This window comes from Lycium barbarum, chromosome 10 (assembly GCF_019175385.1).
Source record: "Lycium barbarum isolate Lr01 chromosome 10, ASM1917538v2, whole genome shotgun sequence".
NCBI classification, from domain to species: domain Eukaryota; kingdom Viridiplantae; phylum Streptophyta; class Magnoliopsida; order Solanales; family Solanaceae; genus Lycium; species Lycium barbarum.
In genome coordinates, this window is record NC_083346.1 from 84,969,251 (window position 1) to 84,987,857 (window position 18,607).

At 36.4% G+C, this 18,607-nt stretch overlaps 1 protein-coding gene across 1 annotated transcript; it reads right to left on the reverse strand.

The window, feature by feature from the left end:
- Positions 1-8,754: 8,754 nt before the first annotated feature.
- Positions 8,755-9,747, reverse strand: LOC132613083 (uncharacterized). The gene has a single exon (XM_060327138.1). It carries the CDS (start codon positions 9,745-9,747, stop codon positions 8,755-8,757), a length of 993 nt encoding a protein of 330 aa, XP_060183121.1.
- Positions 9,748-18,607: the final 8,860 nt, after the last annotated feature.

Consider the following 18,607-nt stretch of genomic DNA (forward strand, 5'->3'; position numbering starts at 1 on the left):
GCATCTACGAGCCTCTAACTGGAACACTGTAATCATAAGGACGGGACAGGACCCGCCATGCCCTAAATAAGTACACAAAAGAATATACCAATAAGCAGCAACTCCGGAGTAGTGGCGTGCTCTTGTATAGCTGCTGGTAAAGCTCGTAAGTGTCTGGATCGTCCCCCTATCCACCGGTGGGCATGAACACAGTATCCATAAAAGAGAATGACGTCAGTACGAATAATGTACTGAGTATGTAAGGCATGTACAGTAACAGAATCAAGAAATAAGAGAGCATAAGATGAAGAGATAACTAGTAACTGAGTGATTTTTAAGGCGGAATCATACATGCTAACAAATAAACATCATATCATGTATACATATGTATAAACTGCCCGACCATATAGGTGCGGTGTGATCATCATTAGCCCGCGTCCGGGGTAAACATCTCAAGCCGCCCACTAGTGGTGTCTGCTCGACCATAGGGATGGTGTAATCATCATCATACCTGCCTACTACGCCAATCGTAGTGGTGACTGCCTGGCCAACTAGGCACGATGTAATCTTACATATACATAACATGAAGCATGCAAGAGAGCTCAAGTAAAAGTTATAACTCTATCGGAGAGACGTAAGGTCGGGAACCTCCGATTAGATTATGGAATAGTCATCAACGCTATGTCTCACCTTGAAAGAACCAATATCATGAGGCGAGACAACGACAAGAAATAACATCAATGAGATCATGAAATAAGATTTTCAACTCATAATAGCATCATCATCATCATAGGACATGTCTTATTTCTAGCTCATAAGAAACTCTTAATAATCTTAGACTTTCAACTTTAGAATGTAAGAAGGTCATGGAAATATAAGAAAGGAAATCGTAATAGAGGAATCATGCCTTTGAAAGAAGAGGGACTAGCCTTACATACCTTTACGTCTCCTTAACGTCTAAGCGTTCTCCTTCCAAGCTCACAACTCTACATTCATGAGAATTCGTATTACGTTAGACCATTAGAACACGCTTAAGACTAAGCAAAGGCGGCTAAAAGATAATGACAATTGGGTAACATTTCCTTTGTATCAACAACTTCCTCCATATAATAAACAACTCCTAAACATCAATAATAGCATCCATACTCATCCTTCACATAATACTTCCTCAATGACATTAGCATCATTCATAATAAGATTATACTCATCTTATACTAAGAATCATGACTCAAATATATTTACTACTCAAAATACCATTATTTCCATATTTGAGCTCATATTCTACTTACTTCTCTAATCCAAGTCTTTTAACCACTCAATAATTTTAACAACACGAAACAGATGTAAAGCTCACCTTTGATAATGTAGGAATGGTCTTTGGATGAAAATGCTCCAGTTGACAAAACCCCAACCTCAATACGAAAGGAATTCTTGATCTCTAAAAAACCTAGTGAGAATCCATAAACTTGATTCTACCAATTCTTGGTGTTTAATCCTGGATTTCCCTTGGATATGTGTTAGTATGGTGGAGGGAATATTCTAGAACTCTCAAGACTTGTAGAGAAAGTGGAAACTGAAAATTAAAAGCAGGGGTCGTCTATTTATAACTTGAACTTTCCAGTTCCAGTGAAGCGGTTCGACGAACTGTCGACTTACTCCTTCGACTTACGCCTGCAAATCTCTGACTGCAAAAAAACATGGACGGTGCACTGCGACGCTCCGTCGAAATGTCGATGGCCCGTCGACACTGACTGGTGTCTGCAGAATTTCTTGCTTCAGTTCAGATTGCGTCGATTCGATTCGTTCAACTTCTAACCCCGTAAATTACCAGGAATACCTACTTACACATTTGTACACGGGGTGAGATACTTTATATCCCCAAACTCAGGCGTGAGTTCCCATTCTTAAGGCATACCCTGCTAGGAACCATAATTCCTATTACTACTATAACGAGGGACATAACACTGACATCCTTTCTTGTCGACGTTGCATTCATGCCCGCAGGTAGACAGGTTGAAGGATCTGATCCTTAGGAGCTTCATCAGTGGAGTCTCAGAAGCGCTCCAGTTGTTCCAGAGCTACAGTCTTTTGGTACTACTTTTCTGTATATACATACTTGGGCATGGCGGAGTCCTTCCCCATCTTTATGGATTCATGTATTCTATATAGAGGCTCATAGACAGTTGTATGTAGCTAGATGTTCCCTTGGCCTTGTCAGTTCATATTGTTGTATTATATTTTGGCAGCCTTGTTGGCCTATGTTTATGGACATAGTTATTGATGATTATACAGCGATGTGTGTTTATCTTGTGACATCTGCACTTACGGATTATGATACCCATGAGCTGTCTTTGTGGTCTACTTAGAAATAATTATGAGATGTATGTTTAGAGGTGCTCGGTGGGTTAGCTCCGCGTGCCCGTCATGGCCCTCTAGTTGGGTCATGACAAAAGTGGTATCAGGGCAGTTCATCCTAGGGTGTGTCTACGAGCCGTGTCAAGTAGAGTCTTGTTTATGGGTGTGAAGCACGCCACACTTATAAACAGGAGGCTGCCGGGCATTTAGAAATGATTGACCTTTCTTTCTCATCTTAGATCGTGCGATAGAGCCATGTTATCAGGTTTCCCTTTTTCCTAATCATGTGTTATGATTTCAGCGATGCCTACGAATAGGAAAGCTACAGCGACCCAGAAGGGCAAGACGGTGGCCGGAAGAAGGACTGAACGGGAGCCACCGGCGGAGGTAGAAGAGGGTGAGTCTCATAACGAGGTTCCATCCCGGACCTCTCGTACTCTACCGCTATCATAGGAGCATGACGAGTGTATGGCGTATATATATATTTTAACTCATACTCTGTCAAATTATAGTATAGAAAGATGTCGAACCCACAGAGATTGGTTTATCTATTCTGCAGACGTTTCTTATTTTAATTACTATTTGAGAATATCAGAAGAGAGTTGATTGGTGAGTTAATTAACTAAATATGTGTAAATAAAGCAATGGAGAAATATTTTAATTTTTCACAAATGTAATAAAAAGTGTTGGGATCCTGACTTCACTTGATATTTCTATTATAAAGTAAATTCTTTAATCTTCAATTTCTATTTCTCATAAATGTATAAATGCCTCTCACGATTACATTTATATATTATAACTTAAGTTGAAGAATTAATCGCACTCCTCTCGCTTATAAAAATTAATTATCAAAATAGTAATATTAAAGCACCAGAAATATATGCTTGAACTGAAACATGCTCTTTATAGTAAGTTTCTTTCGGTTACCTTACTTGCTATAACTAATCAATACACTATCCGCCTCTATCGATTACAAATAAGTGTAAAATTAATTATGACATAAAAGAGATAGATGTCACTAAATAAATGTTAACATCTATCAATACGACAATTAACTATGTTACTTCTTCCGCCTCTCTCTATTACAGAATTAGTAACGAATTAATTGGTAGTATAAATTAGATAAACGTTAACAAATAAAATAACATCTAACTTTAAAGCATATAAAAGTTAAATAGAAAGCTTCCGCTCAAACATGTGAAATTGAGGAATAATATTATCTACTATTATATAGAAATATCAAGATCTGTCATTCTCCCAACACAAAAGAAAGTTACTCCATATTGGAGTTAATACAACTAATGGAAATATTCTTATCCATTAATAAGAAAATAGAAGTAATATTCAAGAAGAATAATTCCTCTATTTAATTAAAAGTAGGAACTAGAATAATTTCCTAAAATTAAATAACCAAAGAAGCTATAAGGAAAAGGCTCTAGAATGGAAACAGAGTATTATTTTGCTTCCTCTATGTTTTTCTGTCTCTCTAAGCAGCTTCAAATGTTGATATTTATAGAGTTTCCTTCTTCAGCAAAATCTTCCCGTGTGCACACAAGCTTTTTGCAATATATTTCTTCCAATTTAGCCAATCAACAATAGGGTGTTGATTTAAGAAATTGGTGTGTTCACGAACATTTTTTCCAATTTGTAAGTATACATTGTTGCTCCCTTTCTTTTATTGATAATAAGGTTTGTCTTTCTTTTCCTTTAGCTTTCTTAGTTTCAAATTTGATGGGTCCCACATTAAGGAAAATTTGCACAATTGTTTTCATCTTTGCAGCACTTCCTTTTCTCTTTCTTTTGCTTTTCCTTTTTTGGATCTTCTTCTTCATTTTGCTCTCTCGATTTATTCATTAATTATGATATTTCCTGAAATAAAATATAGAAATATTGATATTTAAATTAAATAACAACTTAATTTATATATGGATTTTTGTCTTATCAAATACCCCCACAATTAAATATTTGCTCGTCCTCGAGCAAAGAAAACCATAAAATATAGTGGCTAAATATTTTAAGTAATATCATGAGAACTTTCGGTAGAGAAAAATAGACTAAGATAATTACATGACTTCAACAACCTTTAACCGTACTCATATTTACTTATTGAAAATTGAACTAACAATATTTTCTAATCCCAAGTGCGTCTCACGAAAGGAAGAAAGATGCCCAGATATCACACAATATATCTATTCTAGAACAAAGAAGGGCATATGTTGAAATTTCGCTCACTCTCAACAAAGAAGTATCTCATGTTACCGAAAATAACCATAAGCTTGACTATCATGTGATTATCCACTAATGTAGGAGTCTTTGAGCTGAGATCATGTAGGGCTTTCATAAGGTTGTAATGTAGGCTTAGGGACGGGTAGGATACATATGGATAACAGTGATTTAAATTTCGTATAGGCACTACACTTTTATTTTGTTGCTCAAACACGATTGCCTTCCAATTCTTTTTAAACAATAAACCTCTGTTCTTCTTTTTCAATCTTTTCACAATTTCTGTTATTTCCCATTTGAAAATGGAGTTGCCAACATTTCTTTGTTGCATTCTCTCTTTTCTTTTTTCAAATTTGCAACAATTTTTTTCTCAGACAACATCTCCAAAAGATCAACAATCTCAATCAATTGTCCGTTCACCTTTTTTTTTTCATCATTCACACTAAATTTTCTGCATTCACATCAACTCTCGAAGTGCCTAAAGGAAATAGGGCGAACAAGTAGCAAGTCGTAATAAGAAAAAGGTTAAGGGTTAAGACTTGGCGATCAATAAATAAGGAATAATTCATTGAGGTTCAACGGGGCTAGCAAGGGATAAAAATCCTCAGGGTAGGTTAATTTAGGTCATGTTTTATAAGCAAGGCCTACTTTCATTTCTCAACTCAAAGTCTACCTAGAATTTCGTCAAACCACATTCAAGGCAAGTTCTAGATTTCTGAATAAACATGAGAACTGGGTAATATATACTGAACACACAATGCACTTGGGACTATCGAACACCATGATTCCTATCATCAATAAGCAAGTGTGAGCTTGGAAAAGTAGTCGTACTACTCATGAAAGGTGCTCAGTTAAATTCGTCTTTCTGAAGACTCGTGATTTTCAAATTAAACCAAGTTTAGCCAGCTTATTTACCAAAATAAAGAAATTTCCTAAAATTCCTAAAAAGTGTTCGGTTCAAAATATTACGACCATGAAAAAGAACCGAACAGGAAATCCATGGAAGTGCATGAAATAAGTTACCTTACGGATAAAGTAACTCAGTTTTGTTTTTCAATTTTGTTTTTAATATGAAAAAGAAATCACACACACATATATTTAACCAAAAAAATTAGTTAAATAATAATAATGAAAATGCATATTATTAATTTTTTTTTAACACAATATATTCCTCCACCCCCACACTTAAATAATGTCATGTCCCCATGACACACAATTTAAAAGTAAAAGGAAATAAAAGGGCTTCCCTTTTCTTTTTTTTTCTAGCGCTTGTCAACTCCACCCGCGATTCTTGAAACATATTTCCTACTTCCTGGAGTTACTCTGCTATAGTAGAGACTAGGTTGCAGAGGAGAAAACAAAAATCATATCAAGGGGCATAAACATGCAAACTCCAAGAAGTAGACTTCTAATTACTAAAATTTATTTAAAGTATGAAAGAAGGAAGAAGAAAATAGTTCTGAGTTTAACGTCGTCAGCTCGACTTATTAGTATTCTTTTCAAGTAAAAAGAATTGTTGAAGCCTGTTTGTCAAAGATTCTAGTGATATAAGGCTTCAACCGATGACCGTTCACTTTGAATTTTTCTCCCCCATCGATATGTTGTATTTCGATGGCACCATATGGGGTTAATTCTGTTACGATGTATGGTCCTGTCCAATGTGACTTGAATATTCCTGGAAATAGTCTTAATCGGCTATTGTACAATAGAACATGGTCTCCAATTTTAAAATACTTATAGCGAATGAGGTTATCATGCCATCTTTTTGTCTTTTCTTTGTACAATTTAGCATTTTCATATGCTTCAAGTCTGAACTCCTCCAATTCATCAAGCTGCAACAAACGATTTTTACTTGCATCTAGCAAATTTTGATTCAACAATTTTATAGCCCAATATGCTTTATGTTCTAATTCCACAGGTAAATGACAAGCTTTTCCAAAAACTAGTTAATAAGGAGATGTGCCTATGGGAGTTTTAAAAGCAGTTTTGTATGCCCATAAAGCATCGTCTAATTTTAAAGACCAATCTTTACGCGAGGAGCCAATAGTTTTTTCTAATATTCTTTTCAATTCCCTGTTGGATTCTTCTATTTGCCTGCTTGTTTGAGCATGATAGGGAGTTCCTGTTTTATGAGTTACTCCATATCTAGACAACAAACTAGCGAATTGTCTATTTACAAAATGAGTTCCCTGGTCGCTTATGAAAACTCGTGGAGTTCCAAACTTGGAAAATATATTTTTTTTAAGAAAATCACAAACAATACGAGCATCATTTTTTCTAGTAGCCATTGCTTCGACCCAACTTGACACATAGTCAACGGCCACTAAAATATATTCACAACCATTTGAAGGGGGAAAAGGACCCATGAAATCAGTACCCCAAACATCAAATATTTCACACACAAGAATAGAGTTAAGAAGCATTTCGTCCCTTTTTGAAATGTTACCACTTCTCTGGCATTTGTCACAAGTGGCGACATAATTTCTTGCATCTCTAAATAGAGTGGGCTAGAAAAAACCAGCTTCAAGTATTTTAGCTGTTGTTCTCCTCCCTCCATAGTGTCCTCCAACAGCTCCATCGTGGTAGTGGTTTAAGATGTTGTTCATTTCTGTTTCTGGTACACATCGTCTTATCATGCCATCTGCACAAAATTTAAATAAGTAAGGATCCTCCCAAAAATAATATCTCATTTCCTTTTTGATCTTTTTTCTTTGTTCGTAAGAATAATCTTTTGGGATCCATCCTCTAACTAAGTAATTGGCGATGTCAGTAAACCAAGGAGGCTGATTCACAATTGTTGTGATTTTATAAATATGTTCATCAGGGAATTCCTCTCTAATAGCTGATATCTCATTAGGAGGATCTTCCAAACGAGACAAATGATCAGCTACTTGATTTTCTGAACCTTTTTTATCTTTTATTTCAAGATCAAATTCTTGCAAAAGGAGTATCCATCTTAGTAATCTAGGTCTAGCATCTTTTTTTGGCTAAGAGATATTTTAAGGCTGCATGATCGGTGGACACTGTAACTTTGGTTCCTATTAAATAGGAACAAAACTTATCAAACGCAAAAACTACTGCCAGCAGTTCCTTTTCAGTTGTGGCATAATTCCTTTGAGCTTCATTGAGCATTCTACTAGCGTAGTAGATCGGCCTGAAAATATTGTCTTTCTTTAGTCCCAATATAGCTCCAACTGTTGTGTCACTTGCGTCACACATTATTTCAAATGGCTGACTTCAATTAGGAGTAACAACAATCGAAGCGTTAGTCAATTGTTCTTTGAGAATATCACAGGCTTTCCTGCAATCCTCTGAAAACTCAAACTTCATATCTTTCATTAATAGGTTAGTCAAAGGTTTTGAAATTTTTGATTTTATGAGCCTTCTGTAAAAACCTGCATGTCCTAAGAAACTTCTAATGCCTTTAATAGTAGTAGGAGGGGGTAATCCTGCTATAAGATCCATTTTTGCCTTATCCACTTCTATCCCTTTACCAGTAATTTTATGTCCTAAAACAATTTCCTCTGTTACCATAAAATGACATTTTTCCCAGTTAAGAACTAGATTTGTCTTTTCACATCTTTTAAGCACCAAAGTTAAATGATAGAGACAATCTTCAAATGTCTTACCAAAAGTGTGAAATCATCCATAAAAATTTCAAGGAAGTTTTCAGTCATGTTTGAAAAAATTGCCGACATGCAACGTTGGAATGTAGCAAGATCGTTACAAAATCCAAATGGCATTTTTTTAAGCATACGTACCTTGGGGGCATGTGAATGTGGTCTTTTCCTGATCTTCTGGAGCCATTGGTATCTTATTGAATCCAGAATATCCATCAAGAAAACAATAAAAACCATGACCTGCAGCTCTCTCAACCATCTGGTCAATAAAAGGCAAAGGAAAATGATCTTTTCTTGTGGCTTCATTAAGTCATCTGTAATCAATACAGACTCTCCATCCTGTGACTATTCTGGTAGGTATGAGTTCATTATTTTCATTTTTCACTACTGTCATACCTCCTTTCTTTGGTACTACATGCACAGGACTTACCCAAGGACTATCAGATATCGGGTAAATGATACCTGCTGCTAGAAGTTTCACCACTTCTTTCTTGATAACTTCTTGCATTACTGGTGTCAGTCTCCTATGGGGCTGGACTATTGACTTTTAATTATCCTCCATGAGAATTCTATGCATTCAAATAGCTGGACCGATTCCTTTGATGTCAGCTACTCCAATTAATCTGTTGTCTTGTTCTGTAGTCAAAGAAGACGAAATGATCACTGGAAAAAGGTCAGATTCAAGAAAAACATATTTTAAATGAGAAGGAAGGGTTTTGAGTTCAATCTTTGGTTGAACTTCTTCTAGTGAAATTTCCTCATTTTCTAAATCTTTTTCAAGTGTTTCGCCTTCTTCTTTAATTATGGGGTCATCATCAGTTGTGGAACCTGATTTGGAAAAACATCTCTCCAATGAATCAGTAATCAACTGATCATTTTTGTATTCATCTGCAAGGTCATTCAGTAAGTCAATTTGTAAACAAGAAGATGATGACTCATCCTCGGGAAATTTCATTATTTTTTGCATGTTAAAAATCACCCTTTCGTTATCAACTCGCAATATCAATTGTCCTTGATGAACATCAATGATTGCTCTTCCTATTGCGAGAAATGATCTACCTAAAATCAATGGTACCTCTGTATTTTCTTCCATTTCAAGTACTATAAAATCTGCTGGGAATATAAATTTATCAACTCTTACAAGGACATTTTCAATGATTCCCTGTGGTTTTTTAGTACTTTGATCAGCTAATTGAAGGGACACGGTAGTGTCTTTCATTTCTCCAAGTTCTAATTTCCTGAAAATTGAGAAAGGCATTATATTTATTGATGCACCTGAATCACATAACACTTTTTCGAAATGAGCACCTCCAAGGGTACAAGGGATAGTAAAACTTCCTGGATCACCAGGTTTCTGTGGAAGCTTATTTTTAAGTATAGCACTACATTTCTCTGTAAGCTTAACGACAGAAACTTCTTCCAATTTTCTTTTACTTGACAAAATATCTTTAAGAAATTTAGCATATGAAGGCATTTGCGTCAAAGCATTTGTAAAAGGTATGTCAATGTAAAGTTGTTTTAAAATTTCTAGAAACTTTGAGAATTGTTTGTCAAGTTTTTCCCGTTTCATTTTTTGGGGATAAGGAAGAGGTACAGAATGAGGATTTGTTATCAGTTCATTTTTTTGTACCTTTTTTTCTTTATCATTTTTTTCTTTAGAAACTCAGGTTCTTCTTTGTTCTCTTTTACTTGTTCCATATCTCGTGGATTTTTTTGTCCATCTGCATATGGATCAGCGAGAGCCTTACCTAAGCATAGAGAAATGGCTTTGAGGTGTTCCCTTGGATTCTTCTCAGTATTGCTTGGTAGAGCTCCTTGAACTTGTCCAGACATTAGGGTTGCTAATTGGCTTACCTGAATTTCCAAATTTTTGATGGCTGAATTTTGGCTTTTCATTTTTTCATCAGCAGTCTTAATGTATTTGTATATCAAGTCTTCAAGGCCTGGCTGATGCATTCTTTGGGGCTGTTGTTGCTACCGTTGAAAACTTTTCTGCCCTCTATTTTGATTTTGAAAACCGGGTGGTCTTTGTACCAGTTGTTTCTGAAACTGATGGGAATTTTCAGCACCATTGGGGTTGCTCCATTGGAATCCTGGGTGTTTTTGAGTCATGGGACTCCCGTAGGGGTAAGTTTTGTAACCTATTAAGTTTACCTGCTCGTCATTCTGATTATTTACTTGACATTCATGATTAAGATGACCCTCACCACAAATGTCGCATCCTTCAAATTGATGAGGTTGTTGTGGATTAACTTTAAAGGTTTCAAATTTTTGTGTTAAAGATGCAACTTGCTGAGTTAAGGTATTCAAGACATCCATCTGGTTTACCATTGCGGCTTTTTTAACCATCACACGATCAGCTGGCCACTACACAACATTTTTAGAAATTTCATTTAACAATTGTAAAGCTTCATTAGTAGTTTTTCCCATTATGGAACCTCCAGCAGCTGCGTCTATAACATTTCTAGAGGATGGTTTTAGCCCATGATAGAAAATGTATAGTAGCATATGATCAGGGATTCCATGGTGAGGACATTTTCTTAACAAAGTTTTTAATTTTTTCCAAGCTTGGTAAATTGATTCAGTATCATTTTGAACAAAATTATTGATATCTAGTCTCATTTTTGTTGTTTTAGCAGGAGAAAAATATTTGTTTAAATTTTTTTCAGTCATTTGATCCCATGTTGTGATGGATCCACGTGGCAAGCTACGCAACCAAGCTTTAGCGTCACCTTTTAGAGAAAAAGGAAAAAGCCTTAGCTTAATTGCATCAGGTGATACCCCATTATACTTAGTTGTTTCAACCAACTCAAGAAAGTCAATTAAGTGATTGTGTGGATCTTCAATTGGATCTCCAGTGAATTGACAAGATTGTTGGACTATTTTAGATTAAGCCGGTTCTGATTTGTCACGACCCAACTAGGGGCCGCGACGGGCACCCGGTGCTAGCCCACCCGGGCACCCCTTAACGTACCTTTTACACTTACATCTAGGTGAGCCATATATTTAATCATACATTCATATTCATCAATCATACTAGTCCCATTGGACAACAATGCCTTTTTATCATCATTGACATCTATGCCATATCAATGTAAATAAGCCGACCAGGCTACAAAATGATATAAAAACTATAGGCCGACAAGGCCAAACATATCTAACCATATACACATGTCTACGAGCCTCTAAGGAGAGTGTGTCATATCACATAAGCGGGATAGGACCCCGCTATGCCCATAATTATGTACACAGAAGAATAAGTACCCAAAAGCTATAGCTCCGAATGAAATGGAGCTCCGCTATGTAGTTCCCGAAAATGTAGCTATGGATCAAGTCTGTCTCCCTGTACACCTGCGGGCATGTCGCAGCGTCCACAAACAAAAGGACGTTAGTACGAAGAATGTACTTAGTACGTAAAGCATGATCAATATCAACATAGAAGCATATTATACAACATATGAAATAGTATAGGATGGGAGATAGTAATATCATCGTCATAAGCACTTACTTGCCTTTCATAGGAACTTTCCAATTCTAATGCGTATTTGTGTACATAAATCCATATCTGTATTCGTACTAATTTAGATTGCATTCATTGCCATATTCATATACATAGTCTTATTCATATTCATATCATATTCGTATTCATACTCATATCTATATCATATACATAATCATATCATATACATAGCATTTGCATAGCATACCCGACCATGAAGGATCTGTCACGACCCGACTAGGGGCCAAGACGGGTACCCGAGGCTGACCACTGAGCACCCGTTATTTCCTCTCTTGTCATGGTCATTTACGCTTCTTTATCATTCACAAATTCACAATCGCATGACAATCATTTTTCGGTGGAAAGCACAATTAATCTATATCTATATATATATACAAATGCCTCATTAGGCTATCAAAATATTATATGTAATATATTTATGCATACTGTAGTAGACTTATGAGACCATCTAACCCACACTACGCATCTACGAGCCTCTACTAACATACTATACATGTAGGCGGAACTAGACTCCATCATGCCCAAAATATACATATGTACCAAAAGAATAAACATAAGCACCTCTGAACAATGGAGTGCTTTCAATCAGCTAACAGCTCGTAAGAATCTGGATCGAACTCGCCTCCCTGTCTACCTGTGGGCATAAACACAGCGTCCAAAGAAAACGGACGTTAGTACGAATGTTGTACTGAGTATGAGAGGCATGAACAATAACAACACATCAATAAAATAAATGAGGCATCAAGTATGGAGCAACTGTACATTAGCCCGCGTCCAGGCCTCCCGCGTCCGGGGTACCATCTCATGCTGCCCACTAGTGGTGTCTGCCCATTCCAATTGGCCATGGTGTATAAGCTTCCCGCCTTAGCGGTGACTGCCCGGCCAACTAGGCGCGGAGTAATATCATCATAACATTCTCATTATAATATGCTCATCAGAACATATGCATAAGGACTCCAAGACAACCATACTTTATCGAGGTGACGTAAGGTCGTGAACCCTCGATTTCATTATGAACATTTATAAACATTCTGCCTCACTTTGAAGGAATTAGTATGTAAGGTGAGTGTAAGCAAGGAATTCCATCATATCACTACTGAACTCATGACATTGCTCTTATCTCGTGTCATTATTCATAATCTTACACTCTTAGCTTTTAGGAGCATAGGAGAGTCGTGAAGAAGAAAGAAGAATCATGTCGCAAGATTCATGCCATAGAAAGAAAGGACTAGCCTCACATACCTTTGTCATTTAGCTAAGATATCGTTTACGTGTTCTCCTCCAATATCACGTCGCTACCTTCACGAGAGAGTTCGCATTAACGTTAGTTAATCGATTATGAGAACGTATCGTTATTTCTAGGAAAAACAATTGGGCAGCATTTCCTTTGTTTCTACTACTTTTCCCACGTTCTATTTCAAGTCCCAAACATTTACAACAACACTTCACAATATTGTATCAACAATCGTCATTCATATACGTTGAGCAAAATCCACCATTTTTCTCCATTTTCTCCACATTTATGGTTATAGTTCGTTATCGCGTTTTCTCATATATAATGCTTATTTCCTGGTCTAAACATTATTTACAACATATTCATAATCATGGCACATCAACGTTTATGGTTCCATTCGACTACTATTCAATTATGACACTATTCTCCCATTCAAGACCCATTTTCCATGTCTTTCTACAATTGAAGCATCTTAGCTTTCCAATACCTTAAACAACATGATAAAGTCATGAAACTTACCTTAGATGGTGGTGGAACAAGCCTAGAGTGGAGTTCTTCCTTTAGCACTAAAACCCTACTTCACCTCTTTTGGAATTTCTTGATTTGGATGAACCTCACTTGAGTTTCACACACTTTGTTTCATGGATTTGGTGTTGCTAATCATTGATTCCCTTGTTATTCTTATGGTTGAAGTGCTTAGAGAATTTTCTAGAGAGTTCTTGAGTGGTGTAGATGAGAAAATGAAGTAAAATGAATGAGAAGGGTCCCTTATAGTAATCACAAAATCTGATTTTTATGAACAGTAGTCGGGATGCACAGTGGTCGTAAACCCCACTTTACGGGCCGTATTCTGGTTTACGGTCCGTCCTTCGCGACCGTATTTAAGCATATCAAAACCAAAAAGGCATGCTGAAGATCATGGCAGTTTACGACTCAGTTTACGGACCGTATTTCAATTTACGGTCCGTATTCCAAGTCATTTTTAACCATTTGAAGCATTTGACAGAAAGTTGAAATTTTGGAATGTTGAAGCACGATGACACTTTACGGTCCGTAAATCACTTTATGGGCCGTACTCCATTTTACGACCACTGGGCTGGAATGAAATTCTGCAACTTTCTTATTTCCAAAGTTCATAAATAGTCATTCCCTACTTAGTAAAACATCGCACACTCATGCCCTTCGTTGGTCTATTCATTATTGGCTCACGAAAAATTTCCGAGGTGTAACAGGATCGGTGATTCATACATACTTAGCCAACCAAGGCTCAAAGTTACACATACCTGGCCGACCAAGGCCTCAGGGTTACATCTACCTGGCCCTACCAAGGCATCAGGGTTATCCGTACCATCTGCAGAGGTGTGCGCGCGTTACATAATCATATACATATTCTACCTGGCCTTATAAGCTCGGGGTTTCATAATAGTCATACATAATTACATATACATAACAGCTCATAAGAATCTATACTATTAACATTACTATAATTATCGTCATCGCTATTAGCGTCGTTATCGATATCATTATCACTGTTATCGTCATTCGTTGCATCTATCTTTATAGGCTTACTCGTCACATGAGGAGCTTAGCATAATCGTAATACATATCGAGAGTCATAAGCTTAGTAGCTTTGAAGATAGTGTCATTTGGAATATGTCATAGACCTATAGAAGAATTAGACGATTGGCCAAAGAACCATGCCTTATGAAAGAAAGGGGTTAGCCTTACGTACCTTTCTGTTCGACTATTCTATCATTTGCACGTGCTTCTTCAATACTCACGTTTCTACCTTCATTAGAGTGCATACTAACATTAGAGAATTGATAGCTTAGCATTCATGACTAAAGCGAGGGAAAATTGGACAGCATCTCCTTTGTTTATACGACATTCTTCCATATCGTAAATCAACTCCGAAACGTCAATAATACATTCACAACAAAACAATAGTCTTTATTTATCCACATTATCCTTACTTCTCATTTCACCCCAATTCATCCATATTCATGGTCATATCACACAATTTCGTTCCTTCATATACATAGTATGTTCCACGTTCTCAATGTCATTTATAACATGATTATAATCATAATGTATCAAGAATCATAACTCAACCCAAACATTTACTCAAAAGTGACACTATTTCCACATTCGTGACCCATTTCCTATTTCCTCATATAATCCAAGTGTTTCAACTTTCAAATATCTTAAACAACAAGGAAATGTCATAAAACATACCTTAGATGGTGTAGGAATGAACCTTGGGTGCAAACACTTCACTTGTGAAAAACCCTAGTTTCACCTTCACTTCGATTTCTTACTTTGGATGAACTTTAATGGGTTCTTTACACTTGATTCACTTAGCTTGATGTAGAAGATCACTAATATCTCTTGAATTTATGTGAAATAAACGTAGAGAGATGTTTTAGACAGAAGGGGTGAAATGTGGAAATGAAATAATGAACTTGGTCCCCTGTTTAATAACCCAAAATATGATCTGTCGGGACCATTATAAGGTCCATTATACGGGCCGTATAAATTTATACGGCCCGTATAATGGACCGTGAAAGGGACCATTCATCCACTCGTCTCTGTGACCATTATACGGTCTATTATACGGGCCGTATAAATTTATACAGTCCGTATAACTGACCGTATAATCCCACCAGTGAGTGACCCTCACTGTGATGGTTCTGCGGTCCATTATACGGTCCGTATAATGATCCGTATAACCCATCAGTCCACTGAACTTGTTCTCGCCACTTTGTTTGATCTCCAATCCATATGGGATCTTCTTAACACTTGTTCAACACTTCATTAACAATCTAAGGGACATTATAACTCTTCCCCACAACATCATTAAGCCGTCATCAACTTGTTAGTCATAATTCTCATCCGATACCTATCGTGTGCCTTTCCTTCTCTTGGCAACTTTCTTGTCTAACATCGGATGTCTTTGAAATCTTACTTAGGGTCATCACTTGTCATTATTTGCTTATTGAAATACCATACACTTCGTGCTCTTCGTTAGCCCATTCACTGTGCATCAACGGGAAATTTTTCGAGGTGTAACATGATTTCAAAGTTGTTAGCTGCCACAGGGGGCCTTCTAACACTTGATTCACCAGTGAACTGGTTAGGTCTAGCATAACCCTCAGAATCATGTTAGCCGGTCGTGGTGCTACTTCATCAAACTAGTCTTCTGGAGATTGAAGATTTGGGGCTGGTGGATTGTTGAGATGTCCTCCTGTTGATCCATGCTTTTGTTAGTTGCACTATGAAAAGTGGAAATGTGTCCTTTCCTGCACAATCGTAAAGATCTTTCAATTTCAGGGTCGTATTCAAACAAATCTGTAGAGGAAGAACGGGTCATAAACTAGCAGATTTTTTTTTTTAAAATGTGCTCCCAAATTATTAAGAAAATAATTAATTTGAAGTAAATAATTTCCAATCCCCGGCAACGGCGCCAAAATGTGACGAGTGTCTAGCGTATATATATTTTAACTCGTACTCTGTCAAATTATAGTATAGAAAGATGTCAAACCCACAGAGATTGGTTTATCTATTCTGTAGACATTTATTATTTTAATTACTATTTGAGAATATCAGAAGAGAGTTGATTGGTGAGTTAATTAACTAAATATGTGTAAATAAAGCAATGGAGAAATATTTTAATTTTTCACAAATGTAATAAAAAGTGTTGGGATCCTGACTTCACTTGATATTTCTATTATAAAGTAAATTCTTTAATCTTCAATTTCTATTTCTCATAAATGTATAAATGCCTCTCACGATTACATTTATATATTATTACTTAAGTTGAAGAATTAATCGCACTCCTCTCGGTTATAAAAATGAATTATCAAAATAGTAATATTAAAGCACCAGAAATGTATGCTTGAACTGAAACATGCTCTTTATTGTAAGTCCCTTTCGGTTACCTTACTTGCTATAACTAATCAATACACTATCCTCCTCTCTCGATTACAAATAAGTGTAAAATTAATTATGACATAAAAGAGATAGATGTCACTAAATAAATGTTAACATCTATCAATAGGAAAATTAACTATGCTACTTCTTTCGCCTCTCTCGATTACAAAATTAGTAACAAATTAATTGGTAGTATAAATTAGATAAACGTTAATAAATAAAATAACATCTAACTGTAAAGCATATAAAAGTTAAATAGAAAGCTTCCGCTCAAACATGTGAAATTGAGGAATAATATTATCTACTATTATATAGAAATATCAAGATCCGTCATTCTCCCAACACAAAAAGAAAGTTACTCCATATTGGAGTTAATACAACTAATGGAAATATTCTTATCCACTAATAAGAAAATAGAAGAAATATTCAAGAAGAATAATTCCGCTATTTAATTAAAAGTAGGAACTAGAATAATTTCCTAAAATTAAATAACCAAAGAAGCTATAAGGAAAAGGCTCTAGAATGGAAACAAAGTATTATTTTTCTTCCTCTATGTTTTTCTGTCTCTCTAAGCAGCTTCAAATGTTGATATTTATAGAGTTTCCATCTTCAGCAAAATCTTCCCGTGTGCACACAAGCTTTTTGCAATATATTTCTTCCAATTTAGCCAATCAACAATAGGTTGTTGATTTAAGAAATTGGTGTGTTCACGGACTTTTTTTCCAATTTGTAAGTATACATAGCTGCTCCCTTTGTTTTATTGAGAATAAGGTTTGTCTTCCTTTTCCTTTAGCTTTCTTAGTTTCAATTTTGATGGGTCCCACATTAAGGAAAATTTGCACAATTGTTTTCATCTTTGCAGCACTTCCTTTTCTCTTTCTTTTGCTTTTCCTTTTTTGGATCTTCTTCTTCATTTTGCTCTCTTGATTTATTTATTTATTAAATTATGATATTTCCTGCAAATAAAATATAGAAATATTAGTATTTAAATTAAATAAAAACTTAATCTATATATGGATTTTTGTCTTATCAAGCATGAAGGGGCTTCAGCTCCAGCACCAGTACCCCCAGTTCCTCCGCCAGATGCCTCGAGCCAGCAGATGAGACAGGCTATTCAGTTGCTGACCTAGTTAGTCGCCGCTCAGGCCCAGCGGCAAGGTGCGGGCCAAGGTGATAGAGAGGTCAGTGCAAGAGACCGTGATTTTATTAGTCTGAACCCTGCAGAATTCCATAGGTCGAAGCTGAATGAAGACCCGCAGGGCTTTATAGATGAGATGCTTAGGACGCTACGGATTATACATGCTTCTGATAACGAGTCAGTAGAATTAGCTTCTTATAGATTGCAGGATGTGGTCGTCCATTCGTACAACACTCGGATGTCTTCCTTCGATATTATTTACAACCGGAGGTTCGACGGGCCCGAGCTGACAAGTTCTTGAATCTCCGACAGGGGAGTATGAGTGCTCGAGAGTACACTCTTCGCTATACTTCTTTGGCTAGGTATGTCCCAGCCATGGTAGCCGATATGGGAGACCGTGTACACCGTTTTATGTTACACCTCGAAAATTTCCCCGCGAACGTACAGTGGATAGGTTAACAAAGGGCATAGCGTATACAATGTTTTAATAAGAAGGGAACGACGTTTGACGACCCTAAGTAAGATTCCAAAGGCAATTGCAATAAGAGATAGGTTATGCTCCATAATGACTAATTATAGGTTCTGAAGACGTGAAAGCTGCAGATTTG

Coding starts and splice junctions, on each gene's coding strand:
- LOC132613083 (XM_060327138.1), bottom strand. CDS start 9,747: ATGAAACGGGAAAAACTTGACAAACAATTCTCAAAGTTTCTAGAAATT.